The 19608-nt window shown below is 51.7% G+C and overlaps 1 protein-coding gene and 2 long non-coding RNA genes across 7 annotated transcripts in view; 2 read left to right on the plus strand and 1 right to left on the minus strand.

The window, feature by feature from the left end:
• LOC105464648 (uncharacterized) overlaps window positions 1-5764 on the plus strand; it is a 61094-nt gene extending 55330 nt beyond the window's left edge. Inside the window, exons 2-3 of the long non-coding RNA XR_976905.3 lie at window positions 1902-2042; window positions 3873-5764. This is a non-coding gene — a long non-coding RNA (uncharacterized lncRNA). The remainder of the gene's footprint in view (window positions 1-1901; window positions 2043-3872) is intronic.
• Window positions 5765-6331: 567 nt separating this feature from the next.
• LOC139357437 (uncharacterized) lies at window positions 6332-19476 on the plus strand. Of its 2 annotated transcripts, XR_011610534.1 has the most exons (3): window positions 6332-6410; window positions 11531-11625; window positions 15571-19476. It is a non-coding gene; the product is annotated as an uncharacterized lncRNA (long non-coding RNA). The 2 variants fall into 2 exon arrangements; XR_011610533.1 differs by lacking the exon at window positions 6332-6410 and having other exon boundaries at window positions 11253-11625.
• Window positions 13490-19608, minus strand: part of LOC105464649 (CD6 molecule) — a 50494-nt gene continuing 44375 nt past the window's right edge. The window contains exons 9-13 of one of the 4 annotated variants that reach the window (XM_071074532.1): window positions 18562-18684; window positions 16840-16911; window positions 16377-16631; window positions 15995-16099; window positions 13491-15136 (exon numbers count right to left, since the gene is read on the minus strand). In XM_071074532.1, coding sequence (XP_070930633.1) covers window positions 15072-15136; window positions 15995-16099; window positions 16377-16631; window positions 16840-16911; window positions 18562-18684 — 620 coding nt within the window. In that variant the 3' untranslated portion in view covers window positions 13491-15071. Of the gene's footprint in view, window positions 15137-15994; window positions 16100-16376; window positions 16632-16839; window positions 16912-18561; window positions 18685-19608 lie in introns of all 4 variants that reach the window. The other 3 variants (XM_011712686.3, XM_011712687.2, XM_011712688.2) reach the window with 3 other exon arrangements.

The raw sequence follows: 19608 nt of genomic DNA on the forward strand, positions 1-19608 counted from the left end.
CGTTCCAGTCTGCCTCTCCTTCCTTGTGGTTCTCTATGGGGGATGTGCATGACTTGTCATTCCATTGCCTTCAGTGTTCAACAAATATTTGTTGGCACTGGGATCCACCAGGCAGCCAGCACCACGTCTTACCCACCTTTGCACCCCTAGAGATCAGCAGAGTGTCTACCCATGTAGACACTCATAAAATATTAAGTCTATTGTTTTAAAGGCATTCTGCTGGATGTTGGGTTGCAGGAGCAGGGGCAGAAAGAACAAAACCAAACCCAGGCCTTGTCTTTGAGCAACTTATAATCTTGGGGAGAAAGCAGGAAACATGTAAGATAGAAAAATGACATGTGGAATTAAACAATTAAGGAAATGGTTGGCAGGTAGTGGGAGACAGTTTCTCACTGTTGGAGTGGGAGGTTATGGATCAACAAGAAAAATCTGCAATAATCCAGGTGTAATGGTTTAGATTTGGTGGCATTAGTATGAGCTCCTCTTTACCTTTTTTTTTTGAGACAGATCTTGCTCTGTTGCCCAGGCTAGCATGCAGTAGTGTGATCATAGCTCACTGTGACCTCAAACTCTCGGGCTCCAGTGATCCTCCCACTTTGGCTCCCAAGTAAGTAGAACTACAGGTGTGTGCCACAATGCCCAGTTAACTTATTATTCTGCAGAGAAAGGGGTCTTGCTGTGTTGCCCAGGCTGGTCTCGAACTCCTGGGCTCAAGTGATCCTCCTCTCTTGGCCTCTCAAAGTGTTGGGATTACAGGTATGAGGCACCATGCCTGGTCCATTGTAACCATTTTTAAGTGTACTAGTCAGTGGTATTAAATACAAGCATAATGTTGCACAACCATCACCACCCTCCATCTCCAGGACTCTTCTCATCAGGCAAAGCTGAAACTCTGTGTTCATTAAACATGAATACCCCAAGCCTTGCTCTCCAGCCCCTGGCGACCGCCCTTCTACTTTCTGTCTCTATGAATTTAATAATTCAAAGTACTTCCTGTAAGTGGAGCCATATAGTGTTTGTCTTTTTGGGACTGGCTTATTTCACCTAGCACGATGTCTTCAAGGTTCATCCACGTTGTAGCATGTGTCAGAATTTCCTTACTTTTTAAAGCCCGGGGCATCTTGTGGTGTCAGAAAATCAAGACGTGATCAATAGAACCCACAATGATAGAGGTCTGTGAAACTGTCACAGGAGCCCATGGAACGAACTCCCAATCACCTCTCATTGTGGGCAGAACATAATTCAACGGTTTGAAGTTCTTTTTTCTTTTGTGAGATATTCTTTGTTTACCATTTCTAATATATTTGACGTTGAATCTTTGGATGAAAGTGTATCCCATAATTACAAACCTGGAATAGCTTGAGTCACAAAGTAGTGCTGGACTCTAATCCAAAGTCAATATCTGCGAGCTCATACTGATATAAATAGAAGATAGAATAAATAAAGGAAAGTAGGCTGGGTGCAGTGGCTCATGCCTATAATCCCAGCACTTTGGGAGGCTGAGACAAGTGGATCACTTAAGTCCAGGAGTTCGAGACCAGTCTGGCCAACGTGGTGAAACCCCGTCTCTACTAAAAATACAAAAATTAGCCGGGCGTGGTGGTGTGGACCTGTAGTCCCAGCTACTAGGGAGGCTGAGGCAGGAGAATCGCTTGAATCCAGAAGGCAGAGGTTGCAGGGAGCTGAGATGGCACCACTGCACTGCACTCCAGCCTAGGTGACAGAGTGAGACTCCGTCTCAAAATACATAAATAAATAAATGTAGACAAACATCCCACGAAAAAAACTTGCAAATAATTTATGTAGCTGCTCTGCCCTTAAAGAGCCTGGGCATGATTCCTCATTTCTTTCTTTTCTTTCTTTTTGCTTTCTCCCTCCTCCCCAACCTCCTATTCCTTAAGTGTGTGAGCTGTGCGTAGTGACCTCCTTCCAGAGGGGACAGTGTGGAAAAGACTAGCTGCACAGTGGAGAAAGCTGACCAACGCAGCCTCAGCCAGGTCATCAGGGCCGACATCCACAGTGACAAGTCATGTTGATGGCAGGTACCCTTGAAATGATGTGATGAGAATGGCACTTGTCCTCTGCAGTCTTTCTCCCCCAAACCCGCCATCCAAATCTAAGTATGAGAAAAACAGACAAATCGCAGTTGAGGATCATTTTACAAAACACCTGAGCAAACTCTTCTCAAAACCGTCGTGGTTATCAAAAACAGAGTCTGAGAAGCTGTCACAACCAAGAGGAGCGTAGAAAGACATGATGATTAAATGGGATATGGTATGTGGGATGGGATCTTGGAAACAAAAAGGATATTAGATAAAAACTAAAGCAATCTGGGCTGGGCACAGTGGCTCATGCCTGTAATCCCAACACTTTGGGAGGCTGAGGTGGGAGGGCTGCTAGAGCCCAGGAGTTTGAGACCAGCCTGGGCAACATAGGGAGACCCCATCTCTACAAAACATAAAAAATTAGCTGGGTGTAGTGGTGGGTGCTGTAGTCCCACTACTTGGGAGCCTGAGGTGGGAGGATCTCTTTTTTTTTTTTTTTTTTTTTTTTGAGACAGAGTCTCTCTCTGTCGCCCAGGCTGGAGTGCAGTGGCTCAATCTCAGCTCACTGCAAGCTCCACCTCCCAGGTTCACGCCATTCTCCTGTGTCAGCCTCCCGAGTAGCTGGGACTACAGGCGCCCACTGCCGCGCCCGGCTAATTTTTTGTATTTTTAGTAGAGACGGGGTTTCACCATGTCAGCCAGGATGGTCTCGATGGTGGGAGGATCTCTTGAACCCGGGAAGCAGGGGCTGCAGTCAGCTGTGATTGTGCCACTGCACTCCAGCCTGGGGATCAGAGCGAGACTCTGTCTCTTAAACAAAACAAAACTACACTTAAATAGCAAGGATATCCATGGTCTTTTTCACCTCTGATTATGGGTGGAACATAATTCAACAGTTTGAAGTTCTTTTTTCTTTTGTGATACATTCTTTGTTTACCATTTCTGATGTATTTGATGTTGAGTCTTTGGATGAAAGTGTATCCCGTAATTAAAGCACTGCTCCTATGGAAAAACACAAAAAAACCCAAAAACAAAACAAAACAAAACAAAACAACCAACCAACCAGCCAGGTGCAGTGGCTCACGCCTGTAATCCCAGCCCTTTGGGAGGCCGAGGCAGGTGGATCACCTGAGGTGAGGAGTTCGAGACCAACCTGGTCAACAGGGTGAAACCCCATCTTTACTAAAAATACAAAAATTAGCTGGGCATGGTGGCGCATGCCTGTGATCACAGCTACTTGGGAGGCTGAGGCAGGAGAATCGCTTGAAGCTGGGAAGTGGAGGTTGCGGTGAGCTGAGATCATACCACTGCACTCCAGCCTGGGCGACCAGAGTGAAACTCCATCTCAAAAAACAAACAAACAAACAAAAAAGACAAAAAACACACACACACAACAACCACCAACCAACCAACCAAACCAAACAAAACAAAACACCCTGAAGCAATCCAAATAATGTATGGACTTCAGTGAGTAATCATGTATCAATATGGGTTTATTAAGTGTGAGAAATTTACCATGCTAATGTAAGATGTTAACAGTAGGAGAAACTGAGTATGGGGTGTACAAAATGACTAAGCAATTTTTCTGTAAGTCTAAAACAGTTCTAAAATAAAAAGTTAATTAAAAAAATGAAATATGCCCTAAAAAAAGATGGATAGAAAGGCTGCTTGGTGGTCAGAAGGAAGCAGAATGGGAAGCAGGTAGCAGGAAGAATCAGAACAAACACTAAACAGATGAGGGCATCGGGCTGCCCCGTGAAAGGCCGTGGGCCCGGGTCCTGCCACCTCACTTCTCGCACACCGATGATATTCTTTTGTCTTCGCCAGCTCTGAGCCACTACTGCTGGGTGTCTGCTCCTGGGGTACCTGCTGGCCCTGAATCACCCCTCTGGATTCCTGGGACTCTCGGAACTTTGGGATCCAGAGAAGGGAGCTCTTCCGTCCCGGGACCCACGACTGCCCACGCTGTTGAGCTTCCTGAGGGCAGGGACCCTGTTTTCTCTCTTGGAGCCAAGGCTCCATGTTGGAACTGGCCCTGACAGTGTCTGTTAAACTTCCACGAAACAAATGTTCCTGAACTTGAAGCCATAGGACAGGACTCTGAAGATCACTGAATCACATAGTGAGAGAATGATCCAGTCCTTTTTATAACAGCAAGAAGAGTGTCTCGGATTGGTTCGAGGATGTCTTTAACAACTCTCTCACCCTTGCCGGTCTCCACATAGAACCAAGAACAAGTGGGTCCTAGACTCAGACTCTGGTGGATGAATGTGTCCAACAAAAGTAACAGCATTAGTTTAGAGTTATCTTCAATGTATACCAAGTGATAACTGGTTTTCCATTTATAATGGCAACGTACCTTCCCTTAAGTTTTTTTAAAATTTTAATTCAGTTTCAGACATACAGAAAAGTTGCAGGCATAATAGAGTTCCTGGATACCTTTCACCCAGATTCCCTTAGTGTCAATATTTTCTCCCTCTCTCTCTTTGTCTCTCCCCCTACCTTCCCCACCAAACTACCTACCTAACTACACACACACGCACACACACACTTTTTTCCGGAACTATTTAAAAGCATGCTGTTCTTTCACTGCCTGTCCTGGTAATGTCCTTTCTGGCAAAAGAAAACCCCAGGCCGTGCCTTGCATTCAGTCGAGATGCCTCTTTTTTTTTCTTTTTTGCCATGGAGTTTCATTCTTGTCACCCAGGCTGGAGTACAATGGCGTGATCTCGGCTCACTGCAACTTTCGTCTCCTGGGTTCAAGCGATTCTCCTGTTTCAGCCTCCCGAAGTGCTGGGATTACAGGCGTCTGCCACCATGCCCAGCTAATTTTTGTATTTTTAGTAGAGACGGGGTTTCACCATGTCGGCCAGGCTGGTCTTGAACTCCTGACTTCAGGTGATCTGCCTGCCTCAGCCTCCCAAAGTGCTGGGATTACAGGCGTGAACCACAGTGCCCGGCCTCTTTTACCTCTGAGTGTGTCAGTACTCCAGTGTGTATCTCCTAAAAGCAAGACTATTTTGTTACATAAGTGTAGTACACTTTTCAAAATTAGGGAACTAACACTGATATAACCCTGTAATCACTAGACCTCCTTCCTGTTTCACTGCCTGTCCCCATAATGTCCTTTATGGCAAAAGAAAACGTCAGGTCACGCCTTGCGTTTAAGCGGAACGTCTCTTTAACTCTGTTCATCTGAAACAGTCCTTGAGTCTTTGTATTCTATGACACTGGCATTTTTGAAAAGTATCTGCCAGATATTTTGTAAGATGTCTAAAGTTTCCTTTTTAAATAAATTTAAGTTTTAAATACGTAAGTCCACTTAAAAAACTCTCAAGCAACCCAAAGAACAAATGGTCTACAGATGAAGCACAAACTGTGAAGAGGTACGTGGATTACAGTTTTGAGAAATGTTGCCTTAAATCAACTTCCTTCTGCCCCTGGGGCTTCACCCCACTGGGATGGTCCGGCCTTGGGTCACTGAGTTAAGAACAGTCAATAAAGTGGTGACACTAGGCTGTCCCAGCCTGTGTGCAGGGAGCTCACTCTCAGAGGCAGAGTCAGGGTTCTTGGCCCTCTACCAGATACTAGTGAGGAGCTGGGAGGAAAGCATGCTTTGGGTGGGTGCACGGTACATGCAAATCTCAAACGTGTCTCAAAGAAAGAACAGGCAGGCCGGGTGCAGTGACTCATGCCTGTAATCCCAGCACTATGGGAGGCTGAGGTGGGAGGATCGCTTGTGCCCAGGAGTTTGAGACTAGCCTGGGCAACATGGTGAGACCTTGTGTCAAAAGAAAGAAAGAGAGAGAGAAAAAAAAAGAGAGAGGAGGGGAAGGAAGGAAGGAGAAAGAAAGAGAGAGAAAGAGAAAGAAAGGAAGAAAAAAGAAAAAGAAAGAAAGGAAAGAAGAAAGAGACAGAGAGAAAAAAGAAAAAGAGGGAGAGAAAGAAAGATAAAGAGAGAAAGAAAGAAGGAAAGAAAGAAAGGAAGAGAAAGAAAGAAAGACAGCAGAAGGAAAGAAAAGAATGGGAATAAAGAAAGAAAGAACTAGCCAGGAGTGATGGCGTGTGCCTGTAATCCCAGGTACTTGGGAGGCTGGGGTAGGAGGATTGATTGAACTTGGGAGGTCAAGGCTGAGTGAGCTATGATCACATCACTGCACTCCCCTCTGGGCAACAGAGCAAGACCCTGGCAAAGAAAGAAAGAAAGAGAGAGAGAGAGAGAGAGAGACAGAGAGAGAGAGAGAGAGAGAGAGAGAGAAAGAGAGAAAGAAAGAAAAGAAAGAAAGAAAGAAGGAAGCCATAAAATCAGGAATGGAGAAGAGAGCTTGAGAAAGCAGTAGGAAGACGTGAATATGGGCAGAAGAGGTGAGTTTCCTGGAACAGAAAGGGAGGGAGGAGATCTTGAGGTTTCCACTGGGCAGAGCTCCAGGGCTAATGCTACCGCCATCACCCCTATACTTCAGAGGGGTCCCCACAGCTAGAGGGGCTTTGACATTAGCAGGAGGACTTGACTACTTCCAGCCCTGCACTAACTATCCCCAGGGTAGGTGGCCTGGAGACAAAAGGCCGCAGTAGGTGGCCTTGCCTGGCCCTGGACCACAGAAGAGCTCTTTCACAGGATGGGTTGTTCTTATCAGAGCGTGAGCGTGGGCATGAGCTGAGGGGGTCCTGCAGGGACAGACGTGCGTCTGGAGCTGTGCATCTCTAGCGTGTGCCGAGTCTCTTCTGCTGCACGCAGGATGCACCCACCTACTCTTCAGGTTGCCAAGAAGGTGGGAGGGATGCAGGCGAGGGCAGCAAACGCGGAGCAGACTGCAGGAAGTCACGGCACCGGCCACAGAAGGGGGAAAAGAGGGTGACTGTCAGAGCGATGCGATGAAGGGTATTGCTTGGCTATGCAGAAAAGTTGAGGGGGGCTACTGACCCCAGTTATTTTAGTATCTCATCCTCAGATAAGAAACAGCCTTCACCTGCCTCGAAACCGGGGGAGAGAGGCAGGCCTGGAGGGAGGGATGGTCACCCCAGAGGGGAGGCCATGGGAGGGAAGCGGAGTCCCCTGGGCCCAATGCTGGTGTTTCTAGGGAGAGCTGTGTGTGTGGCCTGGAGGCCATGGAGGAGAATGTGTTTGTGAGTGTCTGGACGAGGATCATTTTATCTCCCCACTGTGTGGAAGGATGGAGAGGAGGCAGTGAGTGTGGGCCTGGTCGGGCTCAGCGCGGGGAGGGGAGGCAGGAGACCCGACAGGCAGAGGGGCTGTTTGTGAGCAGGGGGCTTGAAGGAAAATGAATCTCAGCCAGAGCCCATGGCCTTGGGGCCCACTCCCTCCCCTCCCCCTCCTCCTGCACTTGGTGGGTGACTGGGCAGGTGGGAGGGGCTGGGGGAAGGGACCCAGGGAGGGGGCACCTGCCCTCAGCCAGCATAGGGCTGGGGTCCTCTGTGGAGGGGGTGGGGGATCCTTCCCCAGGAAAGAATGTGTCATGGTCTCCCGCCCACTCTCTGCCCCTCCAGCCTATCACCTTTCCATCTTCTCTCCTCTCCTCCCTCCTGCTCGCCCGTGGTAGCTGCACCAACTGGCTGTGAACCTGGCTCCCCTGGTCCTAGCTGGGTGACCTTGAACTAGTCCCATGACTTCTCTGGGCTTCACTTTTCTCGTGGGGAAGGTAACGGACATTAGGAGACCTTAAGGCTCTGGGAGGTTTTGAGAATTATTAACTGAGGCCACAGTGTAAGGGGTCCAGCAAGTGCAGGGTTTGGGGCCAGGGAAGAAAAAAGCTTTGTCTGGCTGCTCCTGCCTTCCACTGTCTGCGCAGACACGCCGCTCTCTCCCTCTGTCTTCCTCTTTTCCTCTCTGTCTCATGACTCTCTCCCCCATCCCCCACCCCCCGCCCCGCTCCTTTATCTCCCTTTGTTGCTATTTCGGTCCTTGCTCGATGATGTTGGTAAGAGGTGAGCCTCTTTTCATGTCAGGATGCCCGAACTCCGTCAAACTGGTAAACAGCTGAAGGATGTGGTGGGAGATGAACTTTCCACTGAGGCTTCTTTCAACCCATCCCTTCCCTGGGGCTCCCCTGCGCCTCCCTGCTCTGGAGACTCCATCCCATCCTAACAAAGCGAGGACAGGGACCTGGGACGGCGGCCAAGAGAGGTCCGCACCAGGCGGCCACACGGGCTCCAGCCGCTCTGTCCGTTCACCAGAACCGTCAAGAGGGTCTTTGAGAGGGCGGAAGTGGAAACCGCAGATGGGGCGATAGCGAGGGGTGGGGGATGGACAGGTGTACGTCGGAGGTGAGGTTTCCAGGGGACAAGGTTAGGGACGAGCAGGTGATGCCCTGCCAAGGAAGGAAAGCCCGTACCTGTGCTCCCTGGGAGGGGCCTCAGAGCCTCGGAGCCACAGCCATGTGGGTCCTGGTGGCATAATCCTGCCAGAGCGTGCTCCTGACCTGGTCTCCTCGGGCTCTCTCAGATATCTGGAGGATGCCAGTTAATTGTGGGGCCTGAAGAACTGTGTGTGGCTCCAGTTGGGCATTGGGAGGCACAGAAGTGAGACTTTGGCATGGATTGTACCTTCACATGGGAAGGAGGAGGGCATGGGCAGCGGTCATACCATGACCGGCTGATAGCCCTGGGAAAAACTCTGAACCTTCTTGAGCCTCAGTTTCCTCAGTCATAAGATAGGGATGGTGCTGGTTCCTCGTGGGGCTGTTGAGAGCATAAATGAGTCAGTACCTGTGCTCAGAACAGTGCCTGATGCCCAGGTTCTGAGTGTGCACTCAGGAATCGAAGCTATTGTTAATGTCACTGTCATATTGTCATCACGACTGGAGGCTGCTGCGTTGGAGAATCGTCTCCCATGTTTCTCATCACTCTCCAAGTCCTGAATCCTTCTCCAACTCGTTCCCTCTTCTCCATCTCCCAATGCTAACCACCCCCCACCCCCCGACTGGCCTCCCTTCCTTCAGGCCCCAGCTCTGTCAAACCTCCCTCCACTTCATAGCGGCAACCCTTCTAGAGCATCCATCTCATCGGATCACTTCCTTGCCTTAGAAACTGCTCCCGACTCCCAACACCTTTAAGACAATGACAAGGGTCAAGTTACACAAGACCCTTGGAGATGCTCCCTATGCTCTTTCCCACCTGCGCACCCCCTTTTCCCCTGGGCTTCAGGCAGCATGCACCATACTTGCACATGTTGCTACTGAGAACATCCTTCACTCTTCCATCCAGCAAACTCCTACGCATCCTTCAATGGCTGACTTGATTGTTCCCTCTTTTGTCATGCTTTTCCCAATAAACCCTGGCAGAGTTAGTGGCTCCTTCCTCTCTGTCCACACAGCCTCTGTAGCGGTGTGGTGGAGTCCTATGTGAGGCAAAAGGTATCTGCTTGGACAGCATGTGGGAGAAAACTCAAATACGGGTAGCATCACTCTGCCCTTGGGAACGTTCTGTGGGATACTAGAGAAGTAAAAAGAAGCAAGGAGCCCAAGACGGTGCCTGGATGTCATTTCTGTATACGAAGGTGTAGGCAGCAAGAGGGCTTCACATCTGCTTGTTTCTACATTAGAGACACAGTTGTGTTTACTTGGGGTGGGCCGGGTGGGGAGGAAGGGGCAGGGTGGAGGGGGCAAGATTTTAATGGTATGAATTCATGTTGTTGGAGTTTTAATGTTGTTAAGGTATTTCCCATTTTAAAAACAGAAAGGGTCCAGCACAGTGGCTCACGCCTGTAATCCCAGCACTTTGGGAGGCCTAAGCAGGATGATCACTTGAGGTCAGGAGTTCAAGACCCGTCTGGCCAACATGATGAAACCCCATCTCCACTAAAAATACAAAACTTAGCTGGGCATCGTGACACATGCCTGTAATCCCAGCTACTCGGGAGGCTGAGGCAGGAGAATTGCTTGAACCTGGGATGCAGAGGTCGCAGTGAGATGAGACTGTGCCACTGCACTCCAGCCTGGGTAACAGAGCAAGATTCCATCTCAAAAAAAAAAGAAAAGAGAGAGAAAGAGAAGGAAGGGAGGAAGGAAGGAAAGAAGAAGGAAGGAAGGGATGGAGGGAGGGAGGGTGTAGAGGGAGGGAGGGAGGGAGATAAAGAGGGAAGGAGAGAGAAAGGTAGGGAGGAGGGCAGACAGGGAGGGAGAGAGTGGGGGAAAGGAAAGAGCAGTCACTTAGGAAGATGCCTGTATATGAGTCTGCCCTGCTCTGGCTCCAAACCAGATGTTCTTCCGGCAGCGTTAGAGCAGCTCGTTGAAATGGTGGGCTTTGTTTCAGGCCCACCATGTATGAAAAACGAATCCCCAGCAGCTAAAATCTCACCCCGTGTGGCAAGGTATCCACAGGATGAACAGTTTCCAGGATCTGAGGGAACGGAGGGTCCACAGCTCCTGTCTGTCTCCTCCTGGGTGTTTGTTCAGCCAAGGGAAGTAGTGGGCTGGGTTGCCCCTTGTCTTTCTCTTTGCTGCTGAGCACACACTTAAGTTCATGGGGGTTAAACATGCTCATGATGAGCCCTCGCTGTGCAGCGTGGTGTTTTCACATTGGGGCTTTGGCATTAGGTGGAAAAGTTGTGCTACCTGCCAAGCTGTGTGGCTTCTGGCTAGTCACCTAACCTCTCTGGGCTTCGGTTGCCCGATTTACAAATTAGGGAGAATAATACCTTCTCAGAGTGCCCTTATGAGGATTGCATGAAACAACACATGCGTGGCACATAGTAAATGCTACCCACCATCATCATCACCATGGTGATGAATGGCAGTTACTGGTCTCTCTCTGCCCCAGGTCCTGTAAACTCCCCGAGGGCAAGGGTCAGGCTCCAGTCCTTTCTGTGCCTCCCAGAGCTCAGCACAGAGCTGGCTGTATAAGGGTGCCCTGATAGTGTTGATTTTACATTCCCGAGCCCCACATCCCAGAATGCAGCCAGTGCCTGTGCTGTTGGTGGGCAGACAGGCCGGTGTCTCCAGATTCTAGGCCGGGGCTCTGGTAATGCCCAGCCATGTGGCTGTGGTGGCACAGGGACACTGGAAGAGTCATGATTAACACTCAGACTCTGAAGCTAGGCTGTATTTAAGTCCCAGCACTGTCATTATTTAGCTGTGTGACCTTGGTATTTTACTTAACCTCTCTGGGCCTCAATTTTCTCACCCATGAAATGGGGTTGTGAGACTCGACCATCCCTCATCTCCTCTCAAGCTGGACCTCCCTTGTGCAGTTTCTTGCTCTGTCTTTGCTTGTGTCATTCCCTCGGCCTGGAATGCTCTTCCCTGTCCACGTCCATGGTTCACTCCTATTCATCCTCCACAGCCCAGATCAGGCGTCAGCTTCCCAGGAATTCCCTGTGCATCACTCTCTGCCTGAGCTTGCAGAGCTGTCAGTCAAATTGCTGGGTGCTTCCATTCTGGGGCAGCCCTTCCCCCCACGCCAATGTTTCTGAAACCACTGGGTTCTGTTGCCAAGTCCATTGGGCCTCTTTGTGTTTCCTCTTCCAGATCCTTGAGGCGTATTATAACGAGGTCTCCCAGGAGTGGCGGGGAAGCCACCTGCTTATGTTTGCGACTTCCCTGGCAGGCTGGTGCTCCTTCAGGTCAGAACCTGGCTGTCATTCATCTCAGCTTTCCCAGTCCCAGCACAGGCCTGGCCCATGTCGGCTCAGTAAGGAGCAGGTCCCAGGTCTGAGTTCCTGGGAGGCACAGAGAAGGGGCCAGCTGGGATCAGCCTCCTACTGTGTGCCACGCTGTGTCTCCAGACTGCCCAGGGCTGGGGCAGAGCGTCCCAATTTCTCTGAGACTGTGGGGGTGGGGGCCTGGGTGGGAGTGCTGGGGTGAGAGAGGCAGCTCCGGGGAGGCTGGAGAAATGGGGGTGACTCAGAAGGCATTGCCATCTCCCTGTGTGAGCCGGGGCGGGCATGGGGTGGGGAAAGATGGAATTGTGACTCTGTTACTAATTCTCAGTGGCCTTGGACAGGTCCTTTCCCACCCTAGGTCTCACTGTCCTCACCTGTAAAATGAGAGTGGGACAAGCCGTTCTCCATGTTCCCCCAGTCCCCGCCCTGCCCCACCCCCAGCACTAACGCACTGGAGACCCAGGCGCTGCTGAGTGTCTCCTCGCTTCCCCTTTCTCCTTTTAAAGCGTGCTCTTACCTGCAGTGATTAATCTACCAATGACGGGGGCATTTACTGCCAACCCTCTAACCCTCACCACCACCTGCGAGCTACCCACGACTGCCCACACATTCTACAGACCAACTTACAGCAAACAAAGGCTCAGAGATGTTGAGTGGTTTGCCTGAGGCCACACAGCCAGGATGGGTGGAGTTGGGAGCTGAACCCAGGCATTCACAAGCCCCCTGCCCCTGAGTCTGCCCCACCTACCCCAGCAGTGGCTCCTCCCCTAGGAATCCCCCGCCACCCTGGGGAGGGTTCAGAAGGCCCGAGGAGGGGGCCCATTGCTGCCAGCCACATCCTGTGACGGTTGCCCTGGGGAGCGCGGCTTTCTCTCTACCTCTGGGACAGGTGAATGGAAAGCAGGCCCCGCCTAGCCCCACAGTCCCACCTCCTTCATCACCCACCCTTCCTGGGAGGGCTCTGAGAAAACCTGAGCCCCAACCCTCACCCTGCAGGCAGAGCTGGGCACTGGCCATGGCAGCAGGACGAAAGTCACAGCCCTGAGTGGGCAGAGGACTGGAGGAAATGCCGATTCCTCTGTGCAGATCCGCTCCAGTCCCCTCCAGCTCCACCGGCCTCATCCCCACCTCCTTCTGGGGTGGTGCAGCCCTTTGCCGGGCAACTCTAAGCATACAACTCCCTGGAATTAGCCTACCTTTGAAGCTGTTGGGGGCTCAGGCGGGAACTCATTCAGCGCAGTAACCCCTGCCACTGAGCCCAGGGCCGCTGTGGAGCAGCCCAGGGAGGCAATGAGGTTGAGTTCTCATAGACTCTGCCTCTGAGTCTGTCAGATTCTGTTTTCCTATCCCCAGTATTAAAAAAATATCATTGCGATAGAGTCTCACTCTCACCCAGGCTGGAGTGCAGTGATGTGATCATGGCTCACTACAGCCTCAAATTCCTGGGCTCAATTTCCCTCCCTGCTTCAGCCTCCCAAGTAGCTGAGACTACAGGTGTGTACCACCACACCTGGATGATTTTCAATATTTATTTTTATTTTTTGGTAGAGATGGGATCTCACTATGTTGCCCAGGCTGGTCTCGAACTTCTGGGTTAAAGTGATCCTCCTGACATGGCCTCTGCTGAGAATTACAGGCGTGAACCACTGTGCCCGGCCTGCCCAGTGATTTTTATGGCACTGAGCCACAGTGGGTTTTCCAATTCCCCAGCATTTCCACCTAAACAGATAGAGTTGCCCCCACCATTGCCCCGACCTGACTTCTCCCCCGCATGCACACACACGCATGCACACACACACACACACACACACACACTGCACATGGAGCAGTTGCTGTTGGTGCTCTTCTTGGACCATTGCCATGGAAGATGGCTTCTTATAGCACGTGCCTCTGACCCTCTGCCTGTGGCTTCTCCAGACACAGCACGCGCTCAGCTCACTCACAAGCCGCTCGGTAGTGCTGGAGCTGGGGGTTAATGCTCCTCAACCAATGACAGGCAGACAGGGTGGGTCAATATCCCAGCTCCCTGCCCCCTTGGTGGGACAATTCTGAGGTGTGTCTCCCAGAGGTCCCCAGCACCACTGAGCCCTGGCTGCCCATAATAGCAACCTGTTCGTGAACATTGTCTTCCTTCCTTCCCCCTTTTCCTTCCTCATTTTCTTACTGCTGCTCCCTGGGATTACTTCCCATATAAAAGATTTGAGCTCAACTCTTTGTCTCATTGGTATCCAACATATGCCACGCACACACACACACACGCACATACATGCCACACATGCATGCACACACACATGCAGCCTGGGTTCTATGACGTTTAAGAAATTGTCATTCCACGCCCTGGTTTAATTCAGCAATTCAGTTTAATCTCAGGATACTCAGAGCAGGACAACAAAGCCTGGTCTGAGCCCGTGGACCTCTCTCTGGGGGCTGCACGGAGACATTCGCAGCCCTGAGTACAACACTGCATATTCATGCATCCCTCCCAGGAGCATCCTCATCAATTCGAGGAGACACATGGGGACTCGGGGCCTAGTGCAGCTTCTGAGCCCCTTCCTGGAAGACATCTCTATGCTCCTGCCCCCATGGGGACTGGGCCCCTATCTCTGGGGTCTGTGGTGGGGCTGGGCTGGAATCTTCTTTGTAAACCATAGGAAACTCAGAATAAACACCCATTGTCCAGGGACAGTCACTGTAGAACTGGTCTGTGCCCCTGGCGGACTTGGAGTGTCTCTGGGGCAGGACTGGCCTTGGGCCCCAGTTCCTTGGTTGGGGGTACACAGTCAACCTGTCATTGTCAGCTGGTTGTGCCCAGGAAGGCTGTATTCCCTGCCCAGGTGCAGTTACCACCCCGAGCAAAGCCTGGGACAGCTGGTGTGCTATCCCGTCCCAACACTGATAGGTGTTGTCACCTATCAGTGACAACAGCCCAGCAGCCCCTAGTGCGTGGGTCCTCCTGCAGCAGCACTGGCATGGGGGCCCAGTTCTGCCCCTCCCAGGACTTCTGGACCCTGAAGTGTCAGAAACTCAGGGAATCAAAGCGTCGGACACTTGAGGTTTGGAAGGGGCCTCCAGAGTCATCCAGTCCAGCTCTCCAACTCCCCTCCACCAGCTGCTGAGAGGTAGCCCAGACTCTGCTTGTTCATCCCCGAGACAGAGGGCTCACACCTGTTGGAGGCAGCATCCTCCCTGGGGCTGCTATCTGGGGCTGGGGGAGGGCGGTGCCAGCAGGTTTGGCTTGATGGATGGAGACTGAGCAGTACAAGGTGTGACGTTTCCTTCCATCTCTCCAAGAGAGGACTCTCAGCCCCATGGGGAGGTGAGCTGGGAGGGAGGGGAAGGGGAAAGGGAGTAGGTAGAGCAGGAGGCCAGAGGGTCGGAGCCACCCCAGGAGCCTCGGCTGGCCCGGCCTAGGCTGCGCCGATGTCATCGTAGTCATCGTTGTCGGTGGAGTCAGGCTGAGGGCTGGGGGACCCTGTGGGCAGAGAGGCCCAGGTTAGTGGGAGACCCAGTCATTGCCCCTGCTGCCCCGCGGGACAGAGCTGAGTGGGTCTGGCTCCACATCACTATCCCCGTGGGATGCTACATGAAGCTATCTGATCATCTTGCTTCCGGCCATGTCCCTGGCTGGGACATCAGCACTAAGGGAAGAGCCTTGTCTGTCTGGTTCAGGGCTGTGGTCTCCACGATAGCACACTGCACGACATGGTGGACGGCTGAATGCTAGGAGCCCCTCTGCTACCACAGTCTCCCCCAAGGGGCCAACCAGCTGCTTCTGCTTGAATGCCTCCACTAACAGGGAGCTCACTTCTTATCAAAGCAACCTGTTTGACTATTTCTTCATCCCGTCCACATCCATTTTCCCCACCTCTTCGTATTCTTATTGTGTTTGTGTTTGTTCTTTTGCAGAGAGAGAGTCTCGCTCTGACCCTGTGGTGGCACGATCCATAGTGATACGATCATAGCTCACTGCAGCCTGGATCTCCTGGGCTCACACCTCCCACCTCAGCCTCCTGAGGAGCTAGGACTACAGGCACATGCTACTATGCTCAGCTAATAATTAGTTTTTAGTTTTGTAGAGAATGGGTCTTGCTATGTTCCCGGGGCTAGTCTTAAACTCCTGGCCTCAAGCAATTTTCCTGCCTTGTGCTGGGATTACAGCCTTGAGCTACCATGCCTGGCCTTGCTTTGTTTTTTAAAAAGTTATTTTCCCTCTCTTCTTTCACCCTTTCTCCTTTTCCCCTTGAGTTAATGCATCCAATAGTTCCCCACTCATCTACTCCCCAGTGCCTCTCTGTCCCCCTCCCAAAATCCTTTCCCCAGATATTGGCACCTGGACAGCCAAACTGCTCCTCCGAAGGGGGCTGGGGTGGTGGCTGGAAGTTCTGGTACCACTCCCCGGACGAGGTGCTGGAGCTGTCATCAGCCGAGGGCCCTGCTGGAAACCCCCAGAACCAGTCACCCGCTGCCAGCACACAGCCACTTCTCAAGTTGCCAGAGCTGGGGGGCCCACGTGACTCACAAGAGCCAAGTCCCTAGCTTGACAAATGACAAAGCGAAGGCCCAGAGATGGGAGGAGACTTCTCCAAGGGCACACAGCGAATGGCTGTGGGACTGGGTAGAATCCTGACCTCGGCCTGGCTCAGGGCTCCCAGCTTCACGCCCCCTCCAGCCAGGCTGGCTATGGGATGGGGTTCGGGGGAGGCACAGCTTACCTGAAAAGGCTGGCTGGGTGCCGGCCAGCTCCAAGTTTGGGGGCTGCTCCGGGAAGGAACTCCTCTCTGAAGAAAACACCTGGGGGTTCCATGGAGGTGGCTTGCTTCTGGGACTATTGCAGTAATCCTCCCCCGAAGAGGTGCTCGACTCACTGTTGCTCCTCGGGTGATACTGAGGACCCAGGGATGGCGGGTCTGTAATGCAGTGTCCAGGGTTGGCAGCTGGGATGTGGGAGGCATGCAGCTCTTCAAGTCCTAAGCCAGGAAACGGAGAATGGTGACAAAAGAAGCCATGCAGCAAGAAGACTTTAAGTCAGACTTCAGAAAGCACTTACTGCCTATAGGATTGATTAAAGTCCAGAAAGACTCATTGAGGGAGGCTCCTGCTGGAAGGTCTCAAGGTGAGCTGAGCTACTGTCTGGAGGTGGGGCTGCCATTCACCCCCCTCCCCAACCTGACTCACCTTCCTCCAAGGGTGGCATCTGGAACCTGCTCTGCTGGACCTCCTCATCTGTGACCCGATGCCGCTGGGAATCTGCAAGCAGAGGCAGTGGTGGAGAAGGGTGAAGGCTCAACCTCATCATTTAGGAGCCTGGAGAAGGGACTGGATTTCCTTGGGCCTGGGGTGGCTGAACAGGGTGGGAGGACAACTCTAGAGGCAGAGAGGGCTTAGCATTTCCCATCAAATTGCAGGTTCATATCCCAATCCAACAGACCCTTCACCTCAATCTAGGGCCAACGTGTTTAACTAGCCTGGGGCCAGAAACTCTAGTGCCCTGCAATCTCCCAGCCCCCAGCCCCAGCTGTCCCTCCTACTACTTAGAGAGGTATCAGGAGTCTGGGTTCTGTCCTTGTGACCTGGCAGCTCTAGGCAGGAGGACAGATGTTTGCTCCTTCAAGAAGCCTTCCTAGAGTGAAACCCAGATGGTCTGGAATTACTGCATCACAGGCTCTGTGGCATCTTCAAGTTTCAGAAACAGATTTGTAGAGTCTGGAGAATATGATTGTCTGGGATCTTGGAGTTAGCTCTTTTGAATCTGGTACCACTGACTTTTAATTTCAATGTTATAGCATCGTGGACTTTTAGTCTTGCATCTTACATGCCTGGGCTCACAACCTCAGGTTTGATAGACACTTCATCCCTGTGGCTCCCAAACATTGGTCCTCAGGCCAGAAGAAGTGGAATCATCTGTGTCCCAGCCCCAGAAGCCCTGGGTTAGCAGGCGGGGCCGGGACAGCTGTCTGTTGCCCAATATCCATTCTGGCTTTTATCTGGACACAGCTGCCCAGGACAGAGATTTCGTTTCCCTGCCTCTCTTGCAGCTAGTGGGTTTGTGTGCTGGGTGCTGGGTTGTGAGTGGGAATGCTGTGGCCATCTCCAGCATCCTGTCTTTCCCTTGCCCTTGCCTGGAATGTGGACATGCAGGTGAGCCATTCTGGACCATGCAGATGAAGGCAACATCTTAGGGACTGCACAGCAACAAGAAAGAAGGGGCTGGGTCCCTGCCAACCTCTCAGGATCCTGTCATTTGGAGCCTTCGGTCACACACAGCCAAACTCATCCTGACTGATACATTAGGTGTGGGGAGGGGCTCAGGAATTGTTGACAAACTCCCAAGTGATTCCACAATAGGGTGTGGGATGCGCTGGTCTATTCCAACCTCCCAGCATTGCCCGGGCCCTGCCTTCAGCGTTATCTTTCCTCTTCCTATCCCAGAAGGCAAAGAAAAGAGCCGGCTATGAGGCGCAAGCTGGCATGAGAGTGGAGGTAAAGAAGTGGGTGGGGCTGATGGGATCAGACAGGGCAGGATGGGACACGGAGGGATATGGGCGGGCAAGAACCCCTGCCAACTGTGTGTCTCATCTGCACTCCCCCATCTCTCACACAGAGAGCCATCTTTAGGTGAGTGTCAAAGGCCTGGTTTTAAGACCCTACATGGCCGGAGACAAACATGGGAGAGACAGAGGTCAGAGCGGAGATGTCCTGAGACATCAAGATGACCCCAGGGTCACAAAGCACTGTGAAAACGTCAATGTGGGACCATTTACAGTCAATCCAGTGGGTAACCAGGGGGATTCTGTCCACGTCATGCAGGGGTTACTAGGTGGGACTACTGACGGTCCCCTCGGGGTCCCCTCCCTGATTCAGGCAGGTGGGCCCTCGGGAACCCAGCCAGGCACTCACTGTAGAAGGTGGTCAGGGCCACAGGAGGTTGGGCGCTGAAGTCATAGTGCTCATAGTCTGAGTCCGAGCCAGAGTCTGAGTCCTCAGGGGGCGGGGCCTGGACCTCGATGGGCAGCATGAAAACTGGGGAGAGAACAGAGTCGGGGGCATGGCAAAGTGGTGGGCAGAAAGGTATAGGGAGAGATGGTAGAGAGTATGAACAGCAGAGGTGAGAGGCAGAGTGGCAGGAGAGCACCAAGTAGCCCTTTTTTTTTTTCTTTTCTGGGACAGGGTCTCACTCTTGTCCAGGCTGGAGTACAGTGGTGCCATCACAGCTCACTGCAGCACTGACCTCCTGGGCTCAGGTGATCCTCCCACCTCAGTCTCCCTAGTAGCTGGGACCACAGGCATGCACCATCACACCCAGCTAATGTTTGAATTGAGAAAGGTTTTCACAATGTTGCCCAGGCTGGTCTCAAACTCCTGGGCTCAAGCGATCCATACCCCTCGGCCTCCCAAAGTGCTGGGACTACAGGCATCCACCACCGTGCCCGGCCTGGGTAGCCCATCTTGCACAAACCACCCAGTCTGAAGTTTCTAGGCTGCCTTCATTCATTTCCAATATGGAGAACTAAACTTTTATTTAGCAAACGCTTAACACAGTACTTGCTATATGTAAGGCACTATTCTAACACTTACAAGTATTACCTCATTTAACCCTCATGATAACTCTGTGAAGTAGGTACATTACCATCCCCATTTTACCTTGGAGGGAACTGAGGCACAGACAGGTTCTTACCTGGCCCAGAGCCGGCAGTCTGGCTCTAAACCTCTAGACTGTGCTATTCGGTGAGCAACTGCCCTGTGCTAAGCCTTGTGCTAGATGCTGTATTCACATTCTCTTCTCAAATATATGGACACTCTGTGCAAAGGATATTTACAATATTTGGCTGAGTTTTGTATTGGTTTTTATGTCATTGAACTCTTTCCCATAAAGGTGATTGAATATATTCATAATGCAAGGTGATTAAGCTCAAATTCCTCTGCAAGACTTTCAAGAGGCAGAAG

This window comes from Macaca nemestrina, chromosome 12 (genome assembly GCF_043159975.1).
Source record: "Macaca nemestrina isolate mMacNem1 chromosome 12, mMacNem.hap1, whole genome shotgun sequence".
NCBI lineage: Eukaryota > Metazoa > Chordata > Mammalia > Primates > Cercopithecidae > Macaca > Macaca nemestrina.